The 23,720-nt window shown below is 49.7% G+C and overlaps 2 protein-coding genes across 5 annotated transcripts; one reads left to right on the top strand and one right to left on the bottom strand.

Annotated features, from left to right (window-relative positions):
- The first annotated feature begins 25 nt into the window (after window positions 1-25).
- Window positions 26-21,822, top strand: LOC119145833 (C-C chemokine receptor type 8-like). 2 transcript variants are annotated; one of them, XR_005103545.1, is made up of 3 exons: window positions 26-169; window positions 1,923-2,065; window positions 3,777-4,566. XR_005103545.1 is itself a non-coding variant. In XM_037382531.1 (3 exons), the coding sequence occupies exons 2-3, from the start codon at window positions 19,179-19,181 to the stop codon at window positions 21,529-21,531; spliced, it is 1,131 nt and encodes a 376-aa protein (XP_037238428.1). In that variant the 5' UTR covers window positions 26-169; window positions 19,164-19,178; the 3' UTR covers window positions 21,532-21,822. The 2 variants fall into 2 exon arrangements, 1 of the variants encoding a protein (XP_037238428.1); XM_037382531.1 differs by lacking the exons at window positions 1,923-2,065; window positions 3,777-4,566 and adding exons at window positions 19,164-19,232; window positions 20,455-21,822.
- SLC25A38 (solute carrier family 25 member 38) lies at window positions 3,502-13,680 on the bottom strand. Of its 3 annotated transcripts, none has more exons than XM_037382532.1 (7): window positions 13,532-13,680; window positions 12,124-12,245; window positions 10,815-10,899; window positions 10,106-10,285; window positions 9,480-9,648; window positions 8,681-8,847; window positions 3,502-7,267 (listed from the first exon to the last, which is right to left on the bottom strand). In XM_037382532.1, the coding sequence occupies exons 1-7, from the start codon at window positions 13,601-13,603 to the stop codon at window positions 7,145-7,147; spliced, it is 918 nt and encodes a 305-aa protein (XP_037238429.1). In that variant the 5' UTR covers window positions 13,604-13,680; the 3' UTR covers window positions 3,502-7,144. The 3 variants fall into 3 exon arrangements, with proteins under 3 accessions (XP_037238429.1, XP_037238430.1, XP_037238431.1); XM_037382533.1 differs by lacking the exon at window positions 13,532-13,680 and adding an exon at window positions 13,157-13,239; XM_037382534.1 differs by lacking the exon at window positions 13,532-13,680 and adding an exon at window positions 12,982-13,051.
- Window positions 21,823-23,720: the final 1,898 nt, after the last annotated feature.

Consider the following 23,720-nt stretch of genomic DNA (forward strand, 5'->3'; position numbering starts at 1 on the left):
GCTTCGGCTTCGGCTTCGGCTTCGGCTTCGGCTTCGGCTTCGGCTTCGGCTTCGGCTTCGGCTTCGGCTTCGGCTTCGGCTTCGGCTTCAGGCGGTGTCTCCCCAGGCTCCTCGCGCAGGGTTTGTCTGGAGGAGGTTATTCAAGTAGCAGGTTACCACGTCACCGCACGTATGTTTCTCACTTCTTGTAAAACGAGACCTGACTTTGGCGAGCAGCCGCTTCCCGTCACTCCCACAAAACTTCAACCCGCAAGCGAGGAGCTGGCTCTGGCGCGGATCCGTGCCGGCTGGCTGAGCACGGTCAGCGGGTGGCCAGGGCCGGCGTAGGGTATTCCGCGAGAGTGTAATTCACGCATTTGCCACGTGGCGGCGACAAAGGCAGGTAAAAGGAAACCCAGCCAGCAGGGAGGTGAGCTAGCCCTCAGCCGGGACACGGCCGGGACACGGACAGCGGTGGGGGCCGTGGGACCGGGACACGGACAGCGGTGCGGGGCCGTGGGGCCGGCCGCCCCCTGGCAGGGCCTGACCCACTGCAGCGCCATCTCCCCACGGCAGCGCCGCGTGCCTGTCACCTGGAGGGGCAGGTCAGGGTTGGTGTTACCGTAGTGTGGGCGGTGGATTTAGTGTGAGGAGCTCTTCTGCATAACCAAAACCCAACTGCATTGGAAGTGTATTTGAACGTAACATTTTAAGCTCGGTAACGAGTACTGCAGTAAATATAATGCCGAAGAAGCACCGCCGGTAAGCATTCCAGGCCCCTCCGGAATCTCCAATACTTATTTCTTGTTGTTACAGTTTGGGCCTTTTCTGGTAAACCGTGAGCTCCACAGCCGGTGAGAGGGCTTGCAAGAGGTGTGCTAAAGCTTGACAGTACAGTTTTTCTAATTATTTTCTTAAGCAACCTGAAAGTTGGGTTTATATTTTAACTGGGTGCTGAGACACTTCAAAATAAATCTGTCAACTAATGGACAAGTCCCTCAGGTAGCAGCGTATCTATCTTACAATGTGTTTTGGACGGTGTCCCTCCTGTCACTGTTCAAACTGAACTTTGTTACACAATTATATGCAGAGCAGCCATTGCTTTTTACAAGTTGTGCTACATTCAAAATATTCCTTGTCTCAAGAGAAACTTCTTGCAGTTTAGTCACCTCATCCAATGACAAAGATATTGAAGCTGGTACTAAACAGAAACAGCTTGAACGTGAAGGGCAGAGATGTTGCTACTTCTTTTGTGCACACTATTACCAGTCACTGATGATAACCAGCGAAACACAGATTTAGCCATTCCCATCACAGGCTGGCCTGCAGTTGTGGAGAACAGCAGACATGGGGAACAAAGGTGTTCAGTAACTCGGGCAGACAAGGCAATAGCTGCGCCGTTCTTCTTTGGGCTGGTTTTGACTCTTCAGTCAGTGCCAGCCAGGCAGTGCCATCCTGGAGCAAACCCTGCGTAGGGTCTCCAGGACGGAGCCCAGAATGCATTAGGGGAGGGCAGCCCCTGGCCGCAAAGAGCAGCCTTTCTCCGTGGGAAGCAGAATGACACGTGGGAGCAAACCCACAGAAAGGGGCTGTCAGCCGCTGGTCCTCCCGCAGCACCAAGGAGACTTGGGGCAGGCAAGTGCAGGGAGAAGCATCACGGAGTTGCTACCAGCCTTTGGATGGTGCATTGAGAACCTTGAGCAGGTTCCTGGTCACAAAGCCCCAGAGAGAGGATTCTACTGACAGCCAGCCCAAGAGAAGCCTCTGAGTAGGGGCTGTAACAGGACCCCCGCAGTGGTGGGACAGCACTACTGGGCTGCTGTGGAGGTGTCCTCGGCTGCCAGGACAGGTCCCGTGATGAATGGATTGGACAGTGCCTCTTGGAAAGCAGCTCAGGCAGAAAGGTGTTTGGGCAATATCTTCCCCACCAAATGTGCCAACAGGTGTTGTCCAAGAGATGACATGGCACCCCTGGAGCTGGACCCTCCAGAAGACAAAAAGGAACCCATGGAGATCGACACATCTCCAGTGAAGCTGCACAATACCGTGCTTCTTTGTCAATCCCATCTTGGCTTGTGTTTTAAAGGTTTGGTATTCTTTCATGTTTTGGGACAACAAATTCTGGCAAATTTATTCCCTTCTTGTTTCTAGTTCTACAAAGCTAGAATTGCCTAATACAAAATCTATGGAGGTCTTATTTTAACCTCTTACTGTTGGGGTTTTTTTGTCATTTTTACTGAAATTCTTTAATGCATTACAATAAAATCTCCCAAAGCGTTTTATAGTGACAATAAAAGAGAGTGCAATGTGGAAAACCAGCTTGATACTATGAAGCCAGAAGCAATGCCAGAAGGGATAAGCATATTCAAGGACTCCACACTGAGTTTGCAAAAGTGCACATACATAACATGTGTGAGATGAGAAATACTTTCTGCTCAGTTCTGGTGTCACTGATTATGCATGACATAATGTATCAAAATCAAAAAGGCAAGCAAAGCGTTTGCCATTTTTAGGTGAAAGGAAAATCCATAATTCAATGTTTTATTACAAGGACAGTACCTTTAAACTGTTCCAACTTTCCCACCCTCCACTACCCAAGAGTAGTAGCTCGGGAGCTTGTCTGCTATCTCTTATCACAGCTAGGCAGCTGTCAGCAGTACGAGCAGAAACACCCTCTACACCAGAAGTGGTTCTCCAAGGCAGGAGGAGAGCTCTGGGGAGCCCTGCATGTAAGAGCAGGCACTACTGCCGGCCTAACTTGCTATCAGGTACCTGCACAAGCAGCTCAGGTCCAGCTGGCGCAAGGCTGCACACCAGGACTGCCTGGCAAGTCTGTTACACACAGGTAACTCTCTGAAAACTGCTTCATGTAAGAATGTATCATACAGGCAACATCTGAAAGTTGAAGAGGTTTGGGACCTTCATCTTTGGAAGGCGTACATCTCTGTAACAGCAACAATGTTTTGCTTAGCATAACCTGCCTGCTGCTGGATCCCAGGACCACGCTGTGACAGCAAGAGGAGATCCCAGCAACCCTGCGTCACCTTGCACTGCGCCTTGCAGCAGAGGATCACGTCCCAGGCACAATTTCTGGTCCCCTGCTGAGATCAGACTGCCAACTGACTTGGTTGGCAGGAGATTAAAGTCTCACCCCAGAGTGCTCAAACCCCACTGTCCTAAAGGCAGATATTTCATGAGCTAGTATGGAGATTCGATTTCCATCAGGCTTTACCACAGCAGGCAGAGGAAGCTGTGAAAAAGGCAAGATTCTCCACTGCTACATGTTTTTTCCATTTAAGTAAAGCTGATTTAGGTTGTACTAGCACAGCCTGTGTACATTATACCCCATAGAAAAAGAGAATATGCATTGCCTTGTATGGGCTCTGAACTCATCCAACAGTCCTGTTCTCTTGGGAAACTTCATCTGCTCTCTTTAGCCTCTATTCTCTCCCATCCCTTGCAGGTTTGATTGGTTCAGGGGGGGTTGCTTTTTTTCCAAGAAACACTGAAGAGATGACAAGGTTCATTTTGGCAACCAGTTTTTAATAGAAACATAGAATACACCTTCTTAAATAAATATTTTATATAGACACATAAACACTCAAAATACTCAAACCTATTTAATGTTCCAAAGCTCCAGTTCTGTTTAAACAGTACAGGGTGGAAATCATCAGCACAGGAAAAAAAGAAACATGAAATTTCTAAAATCATAAATAATCAGACTATTTCTCTTGTGGTCTTACAACTCAAATACTGCCTGCCTCAACGTGTTAACCAGTTGTGTTCTTACACCACAGCTGCAGGGGCAAGCAGAGAGAATGCACATTCGCTAACTGTATTGCCAGCGACAGAGGTCATTCTGAGAGGGAACTGATTGCAACCCTGCCATATACAGAAGGGACTGCACCATCTTCTCTGGAATCTAAGCTAAAATGGCTTTGAAGATGATAATCTGATAGGATCGGTAGTGTTGGATTGCCAGCATGATGCAGGTAGGTGATTAAGCAGCTGTGTCCAGATCTTTAATTTACTTTGCATTTAGGTTGTACAGTGACCATTTGTTGTTAATTAGAAGCATACAGCCTCAAGGGCAATATATCTAAACTTCAAGTCTGCACACTTCTTGACTTGCTATAGCTATCAAGAAGTAACTTCAATAAATCACTTTAGAAACAGAATGTTTTTGAAAAGGGGAAAAGGGTGAAGGATGGTAAGGATCACAGCTGAGAAGAGTCTTATGCCTGCCTATGTGATACAGCTTTCAGCAGACAGTGAAACAGAACTTCAGGCTTTCCCTTCCCCCATATATGACACCTGACAAGAGAAATAGAAATAATAAAAGAAAAACAAACAACAGAATTGCACTACAAAACTCACTCTGCCCAGCTCACATACAGAGAGGTTTTTGGATTTGCAGCACCAAGGGTTGATAAAACACAGTGCAGTTTAGATTCTCTATTTCTTAAATTCAAAGGAGCCTAGGCTAATTCACAAGTCAAAAGCATACACTTTTTCACTCTACTGCAAAGGACTTTCCCAAAGGAAAAGTTAATACTGCTTTATGCCTGAATCCAGATATAAAACAAAACAAAAAAACCCCACCAATAGACTTTAAAACACCAGCACACCAGAATAAATTCTGTAGTTCCTCCTTTGTTACTTGACCAGGCAGGAGCATAGCGCATAAAAGCCACTGAAGTGTTCCTGCATTTCAGGTTTCTGATAAGGACATTACTCAAGTCAAGATTTACCACCTGACATTCTTTGCTTGCCTCATTTTTAAAAGCCTAAGTTTCTGTCCGCACAAGTTGCACACTGCTTTGCCATTGCTAAATCAGGAACTAAAACATTCATGAAGCACTTTGCAGGTGTCACCATACACAGCCCTTGACTGCCATAGCCCAGGATGATCAACATATCCAGCTCACACACCAGACTAAGCAAGCCCCAGATAACTCATTTGTCTTATTTCCCCTATGCATGGGATCAAACCAACATGGTACTGGTAAGCCTGAATTTAAGTCATGTAACTGCCACCTTACTCTGTCAGGTCAGCACCCCTAGACTTGGTTCTCCAGCTCTCTGTGCTAGTAGTGCTTAGGATAACAAACAGCAGGATGTGCAGTTACCACTGTTTCATTCTCGCATGAGTTCAGGTCACTAAGGGTAAGAGGGGCAGCAAAAGGAACAGTTCTTCATGTTTAGGATTTGGCAAATCATGAGTCCACATGCCTCATAGTGAGAAGCAGCAGAGGGAATCTAACAGCTTGTCAGTCACAACGTGGAATGATTTGATACAGTGCTCTATGTGCACCTGGGACCTTCAACCACCATTCTTGGAGACTCCCGCACTGTGTAGTGCCCATCTCCCCTCACAAACGGGCTGAAGCTAAAAACAGGCAGCACCTTCCAAGCCTCCAACCCTGTTCCCTTACATTTTACTCAGACTTAACTCTCTCATCGGTTATCAAACCTTCTTGGAGTTGGAATCTGGTACAGAACATCTTTTACAACCCACATCCCCTCTACTCTTGTGTTCAGGCGGTTGCCAGGGTAGGCAGTGATTTTGCAGATTATACTCTAAGTTTTATGAGCCACAGGTAGGTAGTACTGGTTGCTCATAAGCTACAGTGTCATGTCTTCATATTTAGAGACATCTGCTCTTTTTCTAAAGTGAACTGCGATATCCCTAGATACTTAAAAAATAAAAGCCAAAGCTATGTTTTCTGCAAGGCACGCTACAGAACAGGATGTACATTTCCACAACCAGCTTTTGTGGCAACGCCGACAGAGCTGCAAGTCCCGACCCAGCCAGCCACTACAGAGGCACAAGTGAAGAGGGGAGCAGGCTGTACCTAAGTTTGGACAGCACATGCTATGAGGTCTGTGTAACAGAGTAGGAATGAGGAAGAAGGCACAGTGGATGAAAAAAGTGTATTTATCTTTAAGCCTAAACTCAGGAATTCTGCAATACAGACTACCTGCTAAGAGAAAATGATCAGCCAAGACACTGTGAAGGATCTGTGTGGAGCCCAAAGAGAATACAAGTCCCCAACCGAACACTCACAGGTCTTAAACTTTGGAGAAAACTTACAGAAAAGAGCAGTCTTGTCTTTCCAAATCCAAAGATACACCACATGTGATCAGCAGCAGCTTTTAAGGGAAATTTGAAGTGTATCTGTATCTGCTTCCATTATACATTTATACATTATGTACGAGCTATGACCCTAAAAGCTACATCTAAGGACAAGCTCACACTGAGGCTGTTGATGAGGGATTAACAAATGAATAATAGAGAGCAAATAACGCTTTAGTACAACAGAATTAGAAAACCAAACCAAACAACCTTGAGAACTCGAATGTTCCTGATATAGTCAGACCAGCAGGTAAAATGTTTTTCAGAGAACAAGTAGAACTTTGGTAGCAATCAACTCTAAAGTGCCTTATGCTTCTTAATTCCTGTGCAAACAGTGCTGTGGAGGCAGAAGCACGTTTCAAGAGTGTTAAGATGCTCAATTACATAGTAACACATGACACAGCAAGGAGATTCCAGTTACCTTCTCTGCTATCATGCACAGTACAAAGCTGATGACAGAGACTGTGTTCCTAGCTTTCCTTCAGTACTTCAATTTCTCTGCCACCCACTCCTGCAATATAAGCATTAAGAGACACATCCAGCCTCCCACTGTGGTCTGCAACGTTCCCCTGTAAGAACAAAGCATATGAAGGAGGAGGATCTACATCACACAGTGGGTCCTTGCAGCTTTCCTAGCCAGACCAGCAAGGAACAGGCTGGCAGTTCTGCAATCACTGTTTTTCTTGAATACATTTGCTCAGCAATGTCTCATTGCATAAAGGTGGTGAGCACAGCACTATTTTAAAAAAGGGGCTTCTTAGCATCGTTGTCACCAGTCTGTGGAAACCCTGGCATTTCCCGTGGCAGTCTGCAAGTGCAGTCCTTCTGGAATGCATTGATCAAATGATGCAAAGATCCAATCCCTCCTTTCCTCTACTTGCCGAAAGGCCTAATTCCCTGTCGCAGAAAGGCTTTTTTCCTCCTGCCTGAGCAAGGCTTATTCCTCTGTGGAACTGGGAACCTCCTAGTGCCAGTTGATCACAGCAAGCAGGAAAAGGAGTGAAGCTGGTCATTTCTTGTGCAAGCCAGTCAGGATTTCAAGCCCATTTTTTCCATCATCTGTTCATACACCGTCCATGCCATTGCTGCCATCAGAGTGCGCCTGAGGGCACGGGGCACACCACCTCGGAAAAAGCCAACCAACCCAAAGTCCTGCAACAGGAGATAAACAGAAGTCCATCACATTCTGCCTCTACTGTTTTAATTTCTCATCATCTATTACATGGAACAACACAGGATATATTTCAGCTCAGACCCAGATCAGTTTCTGAAAGATCTAGGCTTAAATAGCATTTAATGTTTAGGAAGAACCTGTAGTACTGCGCAATTGCAGGGCTACCCAAGAAAGCAGGAAGAGCAGTGAGTGCAGAAGAGAATGCCAGGATGGGGACAATGGATGGAGAAAGCCACACTCAAGCCCAACAAAGAGAAGGCGAGGATGTAACAGTTTCAAGACACTTCAGGAACATGCCCTTTGTAAAGACCTTTGTTGTTTACAAAAGTCACTTAAGCTATTCTGTAAAAACTGAAATTTGTAAGTACTGAAGTAAAAAAATCATTCTGATTTGAGAAAAATGTACCATGCACAAAAAAATCCATGCATAAATAAACAGATTCCTGTTTAGGAATAGATTTCAATATGGAAACGAAGCAAACCTGACAAGATCTGCCCTTCTGAGGGCCGGAAGAGAAAGAAGGGCTTTGAGTACATTCTCCATCCCATTTGTGGGATACCGATCTGGGCATTTATTTCTTTTTTAGTGTCCAAAGGGCAATTGTTTTGTAGCTGGTTTGTATCTGAAACTGGCATTTCACAGCATATACTAAAGAAACCCTTTGCCTCATTAGTGGTCATCACAGATGCACCTACGCTGACAAACCAGAGGCAGCAACACCTGTAAGCACAGCCCCTCCAAGCCCCTACATACTAAACTGAAATGAAGTTAAGATGAAATAAGCTAAGCACTTTCCATCACTACCAGTGTAAGAATCAATATGCACCAGACAAAACTCAAGTAAAATCATTCACCAGCCTGAAACACGATACAGGTCTGTGTGGAGAGGCGCTTGCTGGAATATGCCCACCTTTGTGCTCCAGTACTCTGAGCTCGCTCTCCAACTCCCCATCATCCGTAATTTTGTGAGAACAGAGGACCAAGGAATGGCAAGAACAATCAGGGAGCAAGTTCACTGCCTTGTAATCCATTCAAGAGGAGCCAGAAACACATCTGAGTAATGACAATGGCCCCTCTGATTACCAGGAAAAGCAAGGAATGGACTGAAGCTTCCAACTGCTTTCAGACCATCAACCAAAGTACTTCCCAGTTACTACTGAACAGGTCTGCACAGTGACAAGAGATTCAGCCTTACTCTCCCACAGCATGACCCACTTCAGCTTCTGAAAATGCTGACACTGATTAGCTTGACTGCAAGAGCGTATCAAGCAGTCACGTTTGATCACCTCCTTTAAAAGGCAACAACTTTCTTAGCATAGCTGTGCTTTGTTCGGGCAAGGAAATCTGAAGTAAGGCTGTGATCGCATGTATTAGAAAGGATTCACCTCACCTTGTAGATGAAGGCAATGGCCTGGCTTGTCCTGTGGTACTTTTGGGGCGATAGCTGCATGTGTGTTTTGACGACATCAGCAGGCTGCGTTGCTAGTGAGGCCAAGATTCCCGCAAAGATCCCACAGCCAAAATTCAGCAAGGGCATGAGCATTGGATCCAGCTGGTCTGCAAGAGAGCAAAGGGACACTTAGACACAAAACAGGCCAGGAACATTCACGCTGCGTGACAAAGTGAAAAGCTACTGAATTATTAAATCAACATCGAAGTCTAGAAGAAGTTAAAACCCATGCAGGGTAAGAAACCTTTCAAGGGAAAAAGCGGCTATTAGTCAAAAGTTAGCACTTATAAAAAGCCTCACTTGCTGGTGAACTGAATTTGACAGGAACTCAGAAAAGGAAAGACTGTGCAAGTGTTGCCTGTGCCAGTTCTAAGATCAGAGAAATGCTGGTTTAGGGGAAGCTGATCAGTATACAAGACAGCCAGCAGCAGAAAGCACTGCTGAAGACATCCTCTCTTTCAGCTGGTCACTAATCCACCTTATGCATCAGTCTTCATGAAGACAATTAATCAATTTAGGACCAATTTCCATTTCTACACTGACCTGAGCTATAGGTCTACAGTTTTCCACAGGAAAATGTCAATGTCCCACATAAAGCCCTACAAAGACTTTTTTTAAAAGAGACTAATTTAACTACTGAGGTAGAAGGCAAGAAGCAGAGCATGCAGGCAGTCAATTGCAGGGCAAGATGTGAGATGAGAAACAGTCTTCGATTACCGCCTCTGATGTTCAGCCTTACCCTGAGGCACGAGTTTTTTGGTCTGTGTGTAGAACATCAGGTAGATGCCAGAGAAGGGTGCGTCCCGCAGCAGTGTTGCTGTGAGCCCGCTGAACATGCCACGAGTCCCTTCCGTCTGATAGATACTCTTCAGAGCTCCATATACACTCCCATAGCCAAATCTCCCACTCTGCAAGGGTAGACAACAGTCAGTCACCCATGTGCCAGGCACAGACAAAGCCGCCCTACACATACCCTGAGGCCATAGCGTGCAAAGAAACGGTAGCATGCCCAATGTGATGCCCAAGATGACAGCACAGAGAACAGCTCAAGGCAAAAAGCGAGTTTCACCTACATCAGCCTTTAATACAGTCCTTCAGAAAGGTAAAATATGAAAGATGCTACACAAACGTTGCATACAACAAACTTAAAAATCTCAGGATGAATTCTGTTTCACCTTATACTTCTTGCCTAAATATTAGTGCATGATATTTCCTGCACAATGCATGAACCTGGATGAAATCAGGACCACGTCCCTGGCTGTACGCAAGTGTCAGAAACCTTCTCCAGACAGAAGAATTTATTTTTCATCACGAGGAAGGCATGTGACATCATTAACAAGGAACTAATTAGAAAGTCATACTCACCTCGTATCGGGTCTTCACTACAGTCACTGGCAACATGCAAATCCCAGAAACTGCGCGGGCAGTGGCACCCAGAAAGACAGACTCCAGGGCCGTGGGTGAACGGTCCACTAGAAACTTTTGCTTCATCATGTACAAAGTGCTGAAGTAAATCCCAACCCCAGGAATACATCTTGCAAAGGACTTCAAAAGAAACAGAGGCAGATGAAGAAAGAAAAAGCATATATAAGACAAAATGCACTGCAGAACATTTCAGAGACTACTAAACTTGAAAGGAAGCTTTGTAGAAAACAAGCAAAATAAATAAATCACTAAAGCTAATGTGCTGAGCAAAGACAAGGTAGAAATCATATACAGCCCTGAGAGACCATCGATTCAAATGATGCCAGGATTTAACGCATTCCTCAATGGCAGTTTTCTAGGAACAAGACATTCCACAACAAAATTAAGTTGGTGCAGCAGCCACACCACATTTGCAAAAGTATTAAAGTGTTCAGCTGCTCAGGACTGGAAAGCCACAGGGACTGCCATGACCAAATCAGTGGAATTCACAACATTAACTCCTTAAAATAGGACTTAATCTAAATCACATGGTTTCATTAACAATTGTACAAGAGTTGGCTATTTAAATCCAAGCAGCCATAGTTATTAATAAACAATAGGTTTATTTATCTACTTATTTTTAGAAGTCAGGGTTAAAACAGCCACTTACTGGAGAGACACCTTTCCAGAGCCCCAGAAGACTCTCAGTACGAACAACCCTGAAGAGCAGCGTTACCATCCCAGCACGACCAGGCCTGAAAGGAAGACAAGACAGTAACTGAAGAGATGACCTGCTCCCGCTCTCTGGCAGATGTACTCGACGACCATCCCCTTTCACTAATATCTCTGTGCATTACCCCAGCACCTCTGAAGTATTCTTTCTCGACTCAGCCTGCTCTTCTTGGTGTATGGGGTCTGGCTGAGCCCCATAGCAGCCCTCCCAGTGCTGTGCTTGTATCGGTACCTAGAAAGGTGGCGATAACACACCAGTGTTTTGACTACTGCTGATCAGTGCTCACACAGCATCAAGGATGTCTCTCCAGTAGGTTGGTGGTGAGCAAGATTTTGGGAGGGGACACAGCTAGGACAGCTGACCCAAAGCGACCAACAGGATATTCCATACCATGTAATGTCTGTTCAGATATAAAAGCTAAGAGAAAGGAGGAGGAAGGTGGGGGGTGTTTGTTATTTACAATGTTTTGACTTCTGGAGCAACTGCTTCACATACTGAAGCCCTGCTTCGCAGGAAGTAGCCAAACATTGCCTGCTGATGGGAAGTAGAGAATAACATCTTTTGGTTTTCCTCCGCTTACGCATGCCAAGTTATTTGCTGCTGTTTCATTAAGATGCCTTTATCTCGACCCACAATTTTTTTTCCCCATCTTATTTTCTCCCCCTGTTCTGATGAGGAGAGGAATGAGAGAGCGGCTTGGTGGGCACATGGCATCCAGCCAAGGTCAACCCACCATGCTAGGTGACTTTCCAGGGCTTCCGCATCACCTTCTGCTTTCCCATCACTGCAGCACATGTTAGAAGCCTCTTTCATTAGCACTTTTAGTTGCTCACTCCCTTTTTTAGCAGCAGCAGATGTCATGGTTGACTACACTGAGCAAACCAGAGCAGTTGAACACATGGAAAAGTTACTCCACCACTACACAGGATTTTTCAGGCAGAGGACACCCCATGAAACTGCACAGCAGCCACTCCAGCAAGCACCAGTCTCAGATGAGTACAGACAAATGCTTAAGTTGCATGTTATTAAAGCAGTGTTCACAAGAACAGCCATTTTCTCTCTTCTGGAGCAAAATATCAATCCTTCTCCACGCTATAAAAACACATCTCCTATTTCAGAATCCGAATTATATATTTTGGTATCCAAATTACAACTCTGAACTCCAAGCCCCAGCCTGCAAATCAGGCAGAAGCCTATAGTGCAGCACCTCCACACCGCCCATGCATACACATCCCCAGTCTCTCACCCATTCACAGCAGGCTGCAGAGTTTGCAGGCGGGTTTTCAGCAGGTCAAGGGGTTGGAAAAGGAGCGTGGAGCAAGTCCCACTGATGGAACCACACACAAAGGCCTTTAGGACTGGATGCATCTGGAAGAGGAAAAAGAGGACTTTAAATGGCCATTTAATTAAGAATGGCACAAGAGGAAATACAGCAGCTGGTATGTCGCATGTTACAGGAAAGGAAGACAAGCTGACCCCAGACACTAAGGACTACTGCTCAGGGCACAGAAAACTTTTCCAGACATTTTCAGAGCCTGATCAAGTTTTATTTGCCGGTTTTGGTCCCTCTGGCTTTGCTGGGAGATTGTTCAGAATCTCTTTGCAATTAGGTGGTTAGAAAGTGTTTTCTGAACATCAAATTTATTAGCAGCCGTCTGGTAACCATTTGCAATGTCAAAGGAAACGAGTGCTCCCGTCCCACCTGCCCCGCCACGGGCACTAGCAGGGCTCTCCTGGAGACTACCTGCCGCCAAACCTGCCCCAAACACACCCAAGGCACCGCACGGCCTGCTCAGCCAAGGCCCGCGCCGGCTGCCACCTCCTGCACTTCTCAAGCGATAAAGCAGGAGGCACAAACCACACAGCACGGTGGAACGGTTTTGTTGGTCTTTTTGGTTTTGTTTTTAAACATTAGCGGTGCTTTGTTAAATGACGAACGAGTTTCCACGCCACTTGGCGCAGAAGCACGGCAGAGATTCCTGCAGCACGGCGCGCTTCGGAGAGCACGCAGCGAGCTGCACACGGCTGCCCTCCGCCGCCGGCTGCCCGGCCCCTCACCAAACCCGTTACGATCCCCGGCCCCCTGCACCGAGCCCGGGCCTACCGCTACGGGGCACGACCCGCGCGCCCCCCGCCCCTCAGGCTGCCCCGGGGCCCGCCTCCCCAGCAGCCGCGGGACACGGTGGGGGAGAGCCGGAGTGGCAGCCAGCCCCCCGCCGCCCCGCTCCCGGCCGCCGCCCCCGGGCTCCCCTCAGCGGCACCCCTCAGCCCACCCCTACCTCCGCCTCTCGCCCCGGCATCCCCGCGCCGCCGCGCACCCGCCCCGCGCGGCAGGCGGCAGTGACGTGCCTCCCCCGCCGGCCAATCCGAGCCGCCAGCGCCGACCCGCCCTGGGGAGGGGGAGGGGAGCGCGGGCCCGGCCGGCGCAGGCGCCTCCCCCTGACCCCCGGCGCGCCGGGCGCGGGCACCGTGGGGCCGCCTCCACGTCGCCCCGCTCGGTGTCTGTCGCCCCGCTCGGTGTCTGTCACCCCGCTGGGCTGCTGGCTGCCGGGCCGCGCGCCGCCGGCGGCGGGAAGGGGCGGTCTGCGCGGGCAGCCCTCGCGCGCTCCCTCAGCCCGCCGCCCCGGCCGCGGCGTCCCCCGGCGCGTTGTTACCTCTGGCCGGTGCCTCCGCCTGGGCGCCGCGTCCCGGGCCGGCAGCGGCGGAGGGCTGGGCTCCCAGGGCATGAAGCGGTGAGGGGCCGCGCCTCCGCTCCCCACCGGCACCGGCCGCTGCGCCGGGGTCCCCGCAGGGCCGCTGTCGGGGACGGGGCGGGGCGCCCCGGTACACCGCGCCCCAGCCGAGGCGGGCCGTGCCCGGCCGGAACGTCCCGGGGGCAGCGGCAGCCGCACGCACACACCGGTCCGTTTGGCCGCTTTGCCGCCGCAGCCCCGCGGGCAGGGAATGGAGCTCTCCGGGGCGAATGTAACGCACGGGCCGGCAAAAGCTCCTCGACAGCGGCTCCCCTGCTCCCTCCTGCGCGCTCCCGGCTGTTCCCTCCTCGGGGGTGACTCGGTTGCGTGGGATTAACTGGCTGCCCGCTCAGGGAACCGGCTCACCCCCGTCCCTCCCGGCGAGCCGCTCCGCAGCGCACCCCGCGCCCCGCTGTGCGCCCCCGCGGGGCTCTGCCCGCCCCGCCGTGGCTCCCCATGGGCCGCCGGGGAGCGGCTGCTGCGGTGCCGAGACCCCCCTGCCCCTCCTGCCCCGGCCCGGGGCTGCAGGGCCGCCGCCCCCATCTACTCCCACTCCTCTCGCACAGCTGCTGTCGTGCACCTTTCTCACATGTGTCCCCACAGAGGTGCTGGCGGTGTCGCTGATGGGCTCAGCTTTGGTCAGCAGTGGGTCTGTTTTGGAGCTGGCTTTGACCAGCATGGGGGCAGCAGCTCACAGAAGCCACCTCTGCAGCCCCCTGCTACCAAAACCTTGCCATGTAAACCCAATATATCATCATGGGTTATATAAGGAAGCGGGGGGGGAGGTATATGTAATTTCGAAAAAGCTCCTTTGGCCCGTTTCCTTTGGCATGTTTCTGGTGGGATGGGCAGGTACCCGAGCGCTTGGGGGATGTTTTGTTCTCAGAACTAATTCTGACTTCAACCATCGCAGTTTGCATCTTGTTTGACTTCCGCTTTGAAGACACAATAAAAACATGTTACAATGATTTCTCAGAGGAGTGAGTGTAACAGCTCTAACAAGGCTGACAAACCCAAGTGATGTGTTTGACATGTTTCTGTGTGGAGCTGAGCTTTTGTATGGAGCAGAGAGCGTGGTGCGGCTGGATCCTCTCCCTCCGTGTCTTGGGTGGAGCTGCAACGGACACTTTGTTCTCCACAGCAAAGCAGGGATAGCAACAGCAGTGGCTAAATGGCTTGCATCCCAAGAAAGAGCTCTTTCAGCATGAAACCCAGGCAGCAACAGCAGTCGCCAGGTTCTTGGCTTGCTGTGGACCTGGAAGAGTTTTTCAGGCTTTAAATAAGCCTCATGATGAACGAGGTGAAGCAGCACCACTGATCACACGCATCTCTGCAGGGATGATTTCTGTGCCTCACTTCTGCAGGAAAACCCAGCAGAGGGAGCCTCATCCCTTCATGTCCCTGCCCTGGAGACGCGCAAGGAGACAACCCAGGTCTCCTTTCCAGCCACCAGTGGGACACATTTTTTCTTCATTAAAAAGCTAGGGAGGCAAAAATTACCTACATGATCTGTATCCAGATTGGTCCCTGCTCAGGGCGTGGCTGCAGCTGGAGTACCCAGGCAGAGTTGGCTTTAGGTGTAGGATGACCCTGTCTGAAGTCCCTTCTGCCCCTGTGCTGAGAACTATGGTCTCATCACGGTCCCAGATTTTCCAGTTGCTGAGAGACAGGAACTGACAGGCAAAATGTTGCTGGCTCTGCTGAAGGACACAAGCCTCTTGGCAGAGCCACCCCCACCTCCCCACCTCACCCCCTGCAAGATCATTGCCAGTGACAACACTGGTCAGCCAGCCCACCACCATGTCAGAGCCAACAGGGCTGGGGACGTGGAGTGGACACCTCTCCACAGCAGGTCCAAATGGCAGTCTGGTGGGCATCACACCCAGGGTGATGCCAACACAATCAATCTTGCTGTGACCAGGGAGGTACACCACATGTGCTGCATGTGTCGTGCCGTGAGGACATCTTCCACAGGAGGATCTCACAGGGCTTTACAGGGAACTGCAGGTCACTGTGGCCACGCTGCAGTAGGGATCAGTCTCACCCCATTACAAACAGGGAGACCCCAGCACACTGCGCCCATGCGCTTGCATGTGGTGGAGGCTTGGATGTGGCTCGTGGTGCACAGTGATATGGGCACACCAGAGTACATGGGCAAGGTAATGTCCTGACGTAAGTTGTGCAGATTAGCAAATGGCCTTGACATCTGTCCTGGTTTCAGCTGGGATAGAGTTAATTTTCTTCTTAGTAGCTGGTACAGTGCTGCATTTTGGATGTAGTATGAGAATAATGTTGATAACACGCTGATGGTTTAGTTGTTGCTGAGTAGTGCTTGCTTCAAATCACGGACTTTTCCAGTTTCCCAAGCTCTGCCAGTGAGCAGGTGCTCAACATGCCAGGAGGGAGCGTGGCCAGGACAGCTCACCCAGACTAGCCAAAGGAGTATTCCATACCAAAGAACATTACACTCAGTATATAAACTGGTCGGGAGGTGCCGACCGCTGCTCAGAGACTGGCTGGGCATCGGTCAGTGGGGGGTGAGCACCTGTATTGTGCATCACTTCGGTTTTTTCCTTTGGGTTTTATTCCTCTCCCTCTCCACTCTTCATTATTATTACCGTTGTTGTTATTACTACTATTTTTACTTTATTTCAATTATTAAACTGTTATTATCTCAACCTATGAGTTTTACCTTTTCCTGATTCTCCTCCCCACCCCACCAGGGAGGGTGAGGGGAGAGTGACTGAGCAGCTGTGTGGTACTTAGCTGCTGACTGTGGTTAAGCCACCACAACATCACCGCAGGGAAGGTGCTGCTGTCGAGCTTCAAGAGGCAAAGCTGAAGCTGGCGGGTGTGTTTGCACCCAGCACCACCTCTCTGCACCGCTGCGGCCGAGCACCCCTTGGGTGCTGAAGGTGCCAAATTTGTGGTTATGAGTTAAGAAAGGCATTTTCCAGCTCTCAGCCTAAGGCAAAAGGATCCCCAGGGGCCATGTACGGCCCTGCTGTAACCGGGAGGGTTTTGTTCTGCAGTGCCTGCAGACCCTTTCAGCTGAGGGTCTGTCCAGAAGCAGCAGGTTATGTTTATCTCATGCCGCTACTCACCTGCTCACATTTTCCCTCTGCCATAACGGCATAAGAGCACCTGCGAGGCCGAGGAGTGAGCAGGCAAAGTGGGGCATCCCCTCCAGGCTGGGGCATGCTGCCAGCAGGAGCGGCACCAGCACCCAGGCACTGTCCTGCCTGCAGTGTGGCTACCCAGGGGCAGCTGCAGCCCTCTGCTCCCCGTGGGCTCCTGCCTTCTCCTCCTCCTGCTTCTCCTCCTCTCCCACTGACACCACTCCTCCAAAGAGGGGGACACTGGCCACCTTCCCACCAGGGCTGGTGGAACATTGGCACGGCTCCTGGGCTCCCCTCAGGCAGGGCTTCCCGCTGTCCCGCAGGACACGGCCAGTGCTGTGACAGACTGCTGACACCACCAGTGTCCCCTGACAGTGGCATTTGGCCTTGTCCCTCTCCTGGCACCTCAGCAGCCTGTGCTGCTGCTGTCATCGGTGCCCACTGACATCTCGTCTCCTCAGGCCAGTGCTTCCCTCTACGGAGAGCCTGGTGTGGAGCTCGGGGCGCTGCCAGCAGAGGTGCCCTGTGGCTGGGGACAAACCTGACCCCACGAGAGCTTGCGAAGCCACCCGTGCCATGGGTGCAGGGGGCCGTGGTGGCTCCGAGGGGCTTTGTGCTGCTGTGTGCACCAGCCAGCGCAGGCAGCAGGGGATGTGCTGCCACGGGCTCTATGCAAACACTATGGGCAGCCCGCTCTGTTCTCGCTCGGGCTGGCTGAAATGCCTGGCCTGAGCATGGCGGCTGCGGTGTGAGCATCCCCGGTGCCACCTGCAGTCCCAGCTACCACGCAGGGTGGCCTGTGGGCCTCTGCCCCTGTGCTTTGGGAGATGCCTGGGCACTTCACAGCTCCGTGGCAGTCTCAGTGCTGCTGGGGCTGCTTGTGCCTTGTGCTCGGGCAGCCTGCCGTCTCTAGGAGATGAGGGGTACAGAACTGCCCAAGGGGCCAAATGCCTGTTTGGTTGCCACTTCTTTCCACATTGTGTAATTCCTGGGTATCTTCTCTGCCACCAACAGTGACAAAGGTGTGAGTGCTTTTTAAACCTGAAAATGCATAACGGAGAGCCCACTTCAACACTGCCAGTAACTCCTATGACAAAGGAATTTGCTTCTGGTTTTGGTTTCTTGTTTCAGCTCTTGCAGGAGTTAATACCCAGCAGACCTTGGGTATTATCATATACATATAGCTTGACTCTGACCCAATATCACACCATGCACCACAGCCAAAGAAAGCCACCCACTGCCGCATGTGGAATAGTTGCAGATTTTCTCCATCCATAGAGATTTTTCCCTCTGCCTTTGGAGCGATGGTGAATGAAGGTGAGCATTCAGAGGGTTTGAGGGAGACGACAGACCATTCCACATGGGAATCTCTAGAGCACATGTATGGACTGACGCCCAGTGAGGTACTGTTTGCTCAAAAAGAAAAACAAAACCAAGGTGATGTGACTTGCCTGAATTACAGCGTAGCCTGAATTACAGGCTATAGTGAGGAGCAGCAGTATTTAAGGAGATAACACACACTTCAAATGCTGCCCATTGCTCAGTAGTGCTGCTCTTTGCCATATATCTGTCTGAAGGCAGCTGTGGGATGAAAGCCTTGTTGGGTCAGGTTGAGGCCCCAGCAGGTACTTGGCAGAGTTGGTAGAAATCCAGTCCTGTTCAGGGTTCTACTTCAGTGTTAAAGTCTGCAAGAGTGTTGTGCAGGGTGCATGTTTGGGGAAGTAAGGGTGATACGGACTTGACAGTGCTGGGTTTATGGCTGGACTTGATGACCTTAAAGGTCTTTTCCAACCTAAATGATTCTACAATCAGTTCCCTTGGGTGCTTCTTTCCAGGCATGGGTGTGGAGGGAGGCACCTTCCAAAGGAAAATGTTAAAGGTGGTACCCTTTGCCATTGCTGGCTATGTGCTGGGCCATCCCCTACAGGCATCTTCACCAAAACTCCTTGGTGCAGAGGAGAGGCAGCACTGCTTTCTCTCTCCCAGCCATGGGGGCTGCAGAGGAGGGGTAGTAGGTGGGATGGGGGCACCGAGGTGAGGGATGGGGGCACTTCACATATGCATGGGGAAAATCACAGAATCACGGAATTGTTTGGGTTGGATTGCAAATTTCTTCCACTGACGTTCATCTAAATGCTCAAAGTGAAAAAAAAAAAAAAATGACTGATTATTCAGAAGATAAACCTGACATGTTTCCGTTTCTCTGTCAAGTACAGAGGCTGGAACTCATACGCTTGGGGTTTTAGACACCTTTAATGTAACATACCACACAGAGGAAAAGGTATTTTGGGACTGTACACTACTACGGTGAGGACCTTGCCTGTGACTTGGCATTGCAACATAAACTAAGGTAAATACTGCCAGCATACACGTGCGAAGGTATGCCTGCTTCTTAAAAGCCTGTGATATAAAGACATTTTTTGGCACTCTTTCAGACCCAGTGTTGGATTATGGAGGGGAACCTGACACACCTGCCGGGCAGAGGTGGCTCCGAGGATGTGTTGGTGAGTGATTCCCTGCTGGGCTGCTGCCTTCCAAGCCAAGGCCAGTAGCACACCTGAGGGCTCTGGTTTCGCCTACAGGGGCACACGGTACGGGTAGGGATGACAGGGGTTTAGAAGAGATCAGTGTGATTTTTGTTCTCTGAAAAAACCCCATTGAGTGACAATATCTTTGGCTGCTGAGACTGCTTGTGGAAGAACGCTGTCCTTGAGCGTAGGGGTAGTGTCTGTGGAGGACATCCTGACTGGGAACTGTGCCGCCACTCATCTTCTTTAGCTATTTGCTGTCACAGGTGTCACCCAGGGATGCGGTGATTGCTGCTGGGGGGCTGCGAGGGGCCAGGGAGCAGGGAAGGGGCACATCGCCACTGCTGGTGCATCCTGACAGGTGCCAGGAGAGCAGAGCTGCTGGTGTTGAAAAGAAAATCAGCCACCTCTGTTAGCAGAGTAAAGTCTTGGTGGGCACGGGCTGCTGGCAGCAGCAGTTTGTGCTGGTACAGACCAAGAGGGCAAAGCTCCTGCTGGGGAGGGAGGAAGGGGCAGAAAGCCATGTCTGCTCTTTGGGAAGTCACCTCTTGGGCCAGAGCTGCCACCACCAATCTCATCTGGAGTGGAGAGAGCGTGCTGGTGACCTGTACGTGCTGGTGCCTTTACAGCTGAAAACTTGCTTGAACTGTGCAGGAATCCTCTGCAAAAGTACCTTGTTTCATGAAGGGCTATTTCTGCCACCCAGCTAACTGGAAATGCAGCTTTTAGATGAGCCATGCCAGTTCCTCCCTGAGCCCCACCACCTTTCTCCTTTCTGAAGGAAATGTGGAATAGGGCCGCAAAACCTATGCCGGTGGCTCTCAGCCCTTGGCCATGCCCATTTAGTTGCTGGTTTGGGGGTGCTCCCTGTCTCTGGCCTTGGTGCCCTGCCTGGGCTGCAGGCATGGGGCTGGGCACCCGACCTGGAGCTGGGAGGGGGATGCCAGTAACCTCTGTTTTACCACCATAGCTGCATGTTCCTTCATCTCCTCTGCCCCTCTGGTACAAGAACCTCATCCCAGATCTTGCAGGGTAGGATTGGTCACTCATGCTCCTTCCTCCTTGGCATCCTCCAAGACAGCTGAGGCATGGCTGTTTTGTCCTCATGCAGCTTGGTGTGAGTTGACTTGTGCCTAATGTATTTACTAAGAGGGTAATTTGCGATCTGGGCTTTATGAACTTCATTGCCTTTGAACAGGTGGATTACATGTCACCAACATCCAACTCCTCTGCAGACTATGAATATCCCTTCTTCTACACAGAACTGGACATCAGCTGTGATCTCGAAAATATTCCAGCATTTGCATCTACCTTTTTTCCAGTGCTGTACTCCCTACTGTTTGTGACTGGCCTCGTGGGAAATGCTTTGGTCGTTTTGGTCCTAACAGTCTTCAAGAAAGTCAGGGCCATGACTGATGTGTATCTGCTGAACCTCGCCATCTCTGACCTCCTCTTTGTTTTCTCCCTCCCCTTCTTGGTTCAGTACTCCATCGTGGGCCAGTGGACTTTTGGAAATGCAATGTGTAAAATCATCAGCTCAGCTTACTTCATTGGTTTCTACAGCAGTGCCTTCTTAATAACTATCATGAGTGTTGACAGGTACTTGGCCATTGTCCAGTCTGTCTACGCTCTGCGGGTTCGGACAACTGTCCATGGGGTTATCACCAGCCTGGCCCTTTGGGTAGTTGCCATTTTAGCGTCAATGCCAGACCTAATTTTTTTCCAGGAAATAAATGACGATAACCAGACTAAGTGCACCCCTCACTATCCCGACAGCAACGTCTGGAAGACTGTCAGTAATTTTGAAGTCAATGTACTGGGGTGGCTGATCCCTGCTTGTGTCCTCATTTTCTGCTACTACAACATCTTGAAAAACCTGCAGAAGTGCCATACTCAGAACAAGTACAAAGCAATGAAACTGGTTTTTATCGTCGTCATTGTGTTCTTCCTCTTCTGGACCCCCATCAACATTGTGCTTTTTCTGGACTCTCTGAGATACATGTACATCATCGATGACTGCCAGACAAGCCAAAGGCTAGACCTAGCCATGGAGCTGGCTGAGGCCCTCTCCTTCGTCCACTGCTGCCTCAACCCAGTCATCTATGCTTTTGTGGGTGAGAAATTCAAGAAGCACCTCCACGAAGCTTTCGGAAAATATGCACGTTTTCTGTTGATCTGCAAAGACTACAGTGCCGTCGATGGGCGCAGGCCAGACAAGCAGTCCTCTCTGCACATGACATCTTCAAAGTCATCTTCTGTTGCCACTGTCCTGTAGAGCTATAAGTCAAAAACTTTCATCCTGAACAGGTGACCTGAAGTTGAGAAGTCCTCCCAGCCGGGCATCCACAGGGATGCAGTGTTTGGGCAGCCTTTTAGGACAGGAAAAATGGGAACAGCTGCTTGAGCTTGCTTTGATCATAGTTGCCTCTGGGGTTTTTAACTTTTTAGTGTCGTTTTTTAGCATCTTCCTCCCTTTCCCTTGGCATGTCCTGCTCTGCCTGCTTTGTGAAAGAGAGGCCAAAATCACCAGCAGACTCCTGCACTGCCTGAGCAGCGTGGAGGGGTGCCTTAGAAACATTCCTCCCCACCCCCCCAGCCCCTCACCCCCCACCCCCCCAGTCAGTGCTGAAAGGAACTGATTTTGTTTCCAAAGTCGGGACACTTGACTTCTCCTTCCCTCATTTCAGCAGAGTGGATTGGCTTTGTAGGCAGGGACCAGGCTCTCAGCAGGAGTGGGAACCCACTCTTCGGAGTGAAACGGTGCCCAAGTTTGAGGCATCATGCCAGGGCATGGCTCCCGGCTGACAGGTCTGAACAAGGCTTCTAGCCCAGCGAGAGCTTAGTGAGTGAACAATTAGATAAGCAACACAGAAATAAATGCTGTGCATGTGTTTTGTTGAAGTCAATGTGGAGGGATATCTAGGTATTATCCTATCTTCTCATCTGCTACCAGAGCCTGTGCCTCCTGGGCTGGAAGGGTTTGGAAGTGGTAGCCTAGAAATGACACTGTGGGTGTCAAGGAAATACCCTTAGGGGAATGAACGAGTGCCCTAGGTATGAGTGTAGAAATAGTTACTAGGAAAAAAAGGCTGAAGAATGGAAAAAGTACTGAGTGTGAGCTGAGAGTGCGGTAAGTCCTATGTCAAAGCTTCTTGCTGGCTGGTTAGCCACCGGCCAGGGTGGTGGCTGCTCTCAGCAAAGCCCTGACCTGCTGGCCAAGGGGCTAGTTTTTCTGTGGAAGCCCTAAAAACAGGGGTAATACACCAAGCATCCTGTAACTCAGGTGGTATCTAAAGTGGATGGCACCGGCTGGTTTGAGGCCAGAGGCTCCAGAGATGCCTAAAACCCAGATGACACTCACACTTCCCCATGAGGGAACTTTTTACACACTTTTAGCAACCAATGTGCCAGTATAGTCGCTGCTCTTGAGCGTACGGCTGGGGTTGACCTCCCAGTTACTGTTCCAACTCGGTAAGTGTGAATGATTGATTTATATATGAATGGTTACCCATGCATATATGTATAGATGTACACATAAATACATGTATATACATGGACATGTGTGTATATATACACAAATATATACACAAGCATGTATGTGCATCTATATTTTTTTCATATATATACACATATACATATACATATATATACACAAAAATATTGATAGATAAATGCAATGGTGTTCTAAAGCTTTTACTCCTGATCTATTTCTCCCTACAAGTTATCATTATGTCTGAAGTTTTATAATAAAGTTACTGCATGCAGTGTAATTGGACAATCCTTGCACCTGAGGAACCTATTTAATCGTTGATTCTTCCAGCTTGTGCATTTTCTTCTGTCCTGGGCAGTTCTACAACTGTGCAGGCGTAGAACAGGGCAGGACAACCCCTCCAGCTGCCTCTTCTCTCCCTCTTCTCCCCCCCTCCCTCTTATTCCTCCCCTGGGAAAATAAAGCGGAGAGTAGATTATCTTTTTATTCTAGGAATTTAATTTCCTGTAAAAGTCTGCCCTTGTAGAGTTTCAACACATACTGAGTAGCCTTGGATTTACTTCCTAGAGTACAGCAGAACAAAACACAAAATACAATTCTTTTAAACCAATGATCTTCTTGAGCTAGGATTTACAATTTTAATGTGCACTCATACTTGCAATCTGCAAGGTACAATCTTTTGCAAGAACAGGCCAGTAACAGAAGGTGTGTAAGACAGACATGCTGCCTCATATGGGCCATGATACATGTTCTCCAGGTTGTAAAGCAAAGACTGTGACCAGAGGAGAACGTTCAGCTGCTGCCTAGGTCCTGCAGCAGGATCAGAGCCAGGCACAGCAGCACAGCTCCTGCCCTTCAGGTGCCTTACCACCCTTGGGTCACCAGGCTTTTTTTGTATATGCACTCAGGTGCTCTATAAGGGTATTCACAAAAATTCAGGACTAAGCCAAAGGGTGCTGGGCGAGGGGACAGCA

Source organism: Falco rusticolus, chromosome 4 (genome assembly GCF_015220075.1).
Source record: "Falco rusticolus isolate bFalRus1 chromosome 4, bFalRus1.pri, whole genome shotgun sequence".
Lineage (NCBI taxonomy): Eukaryota > Metazoa > Chordata > Aves > Falconiformes > Falconidae > Falco > Falco rusticolus.

What these genes read in the sequence shown, in the direction of transcription:
- SLC25A38 (XM_037382532.1), bottom strand. Translation starts at nt 13,603, where the DNA reads ATGCCCTGGGAGCCCAGCCCTCCGCCGCTGCCGGCCCGGGACGCGGCG. An exon ending in GGCGGAGGCACCGGCCAGAG is followed by an intron (nt 12,246 to 13,531) that starts GTAACAACGCGC and finishes TTCCTCTTCCAG; the next exon opens with ATGCATCCAGTCCTAAAGGC. An exon ending in CAAAAAACTCGTGCCTCAGG is followed by an intron (nt 8,848 to 9,479) that starts GTAAGGCTGAAC and finishes GCTCTCTTGCAG; the next exon opens with ACCAGCTGGATCCAATGCTC.
- LOC119145833 (XM_037382531.1), top strand. Translation starts at nt 19,179, where the DNA reads ATGGAGGGGAACCTGACACACCTGCCGGGCAGAGGTGGCTCCGAGGAT. An exon ending in GTGGCTCCGAGGATGTGTTG is followed by an intron (nt 19,233 to 20,454) that starts GTGAGTGATTCC and finishes GCCTTTGAACAG; the next exon opens with GTGGATTACATGTCACCAAC.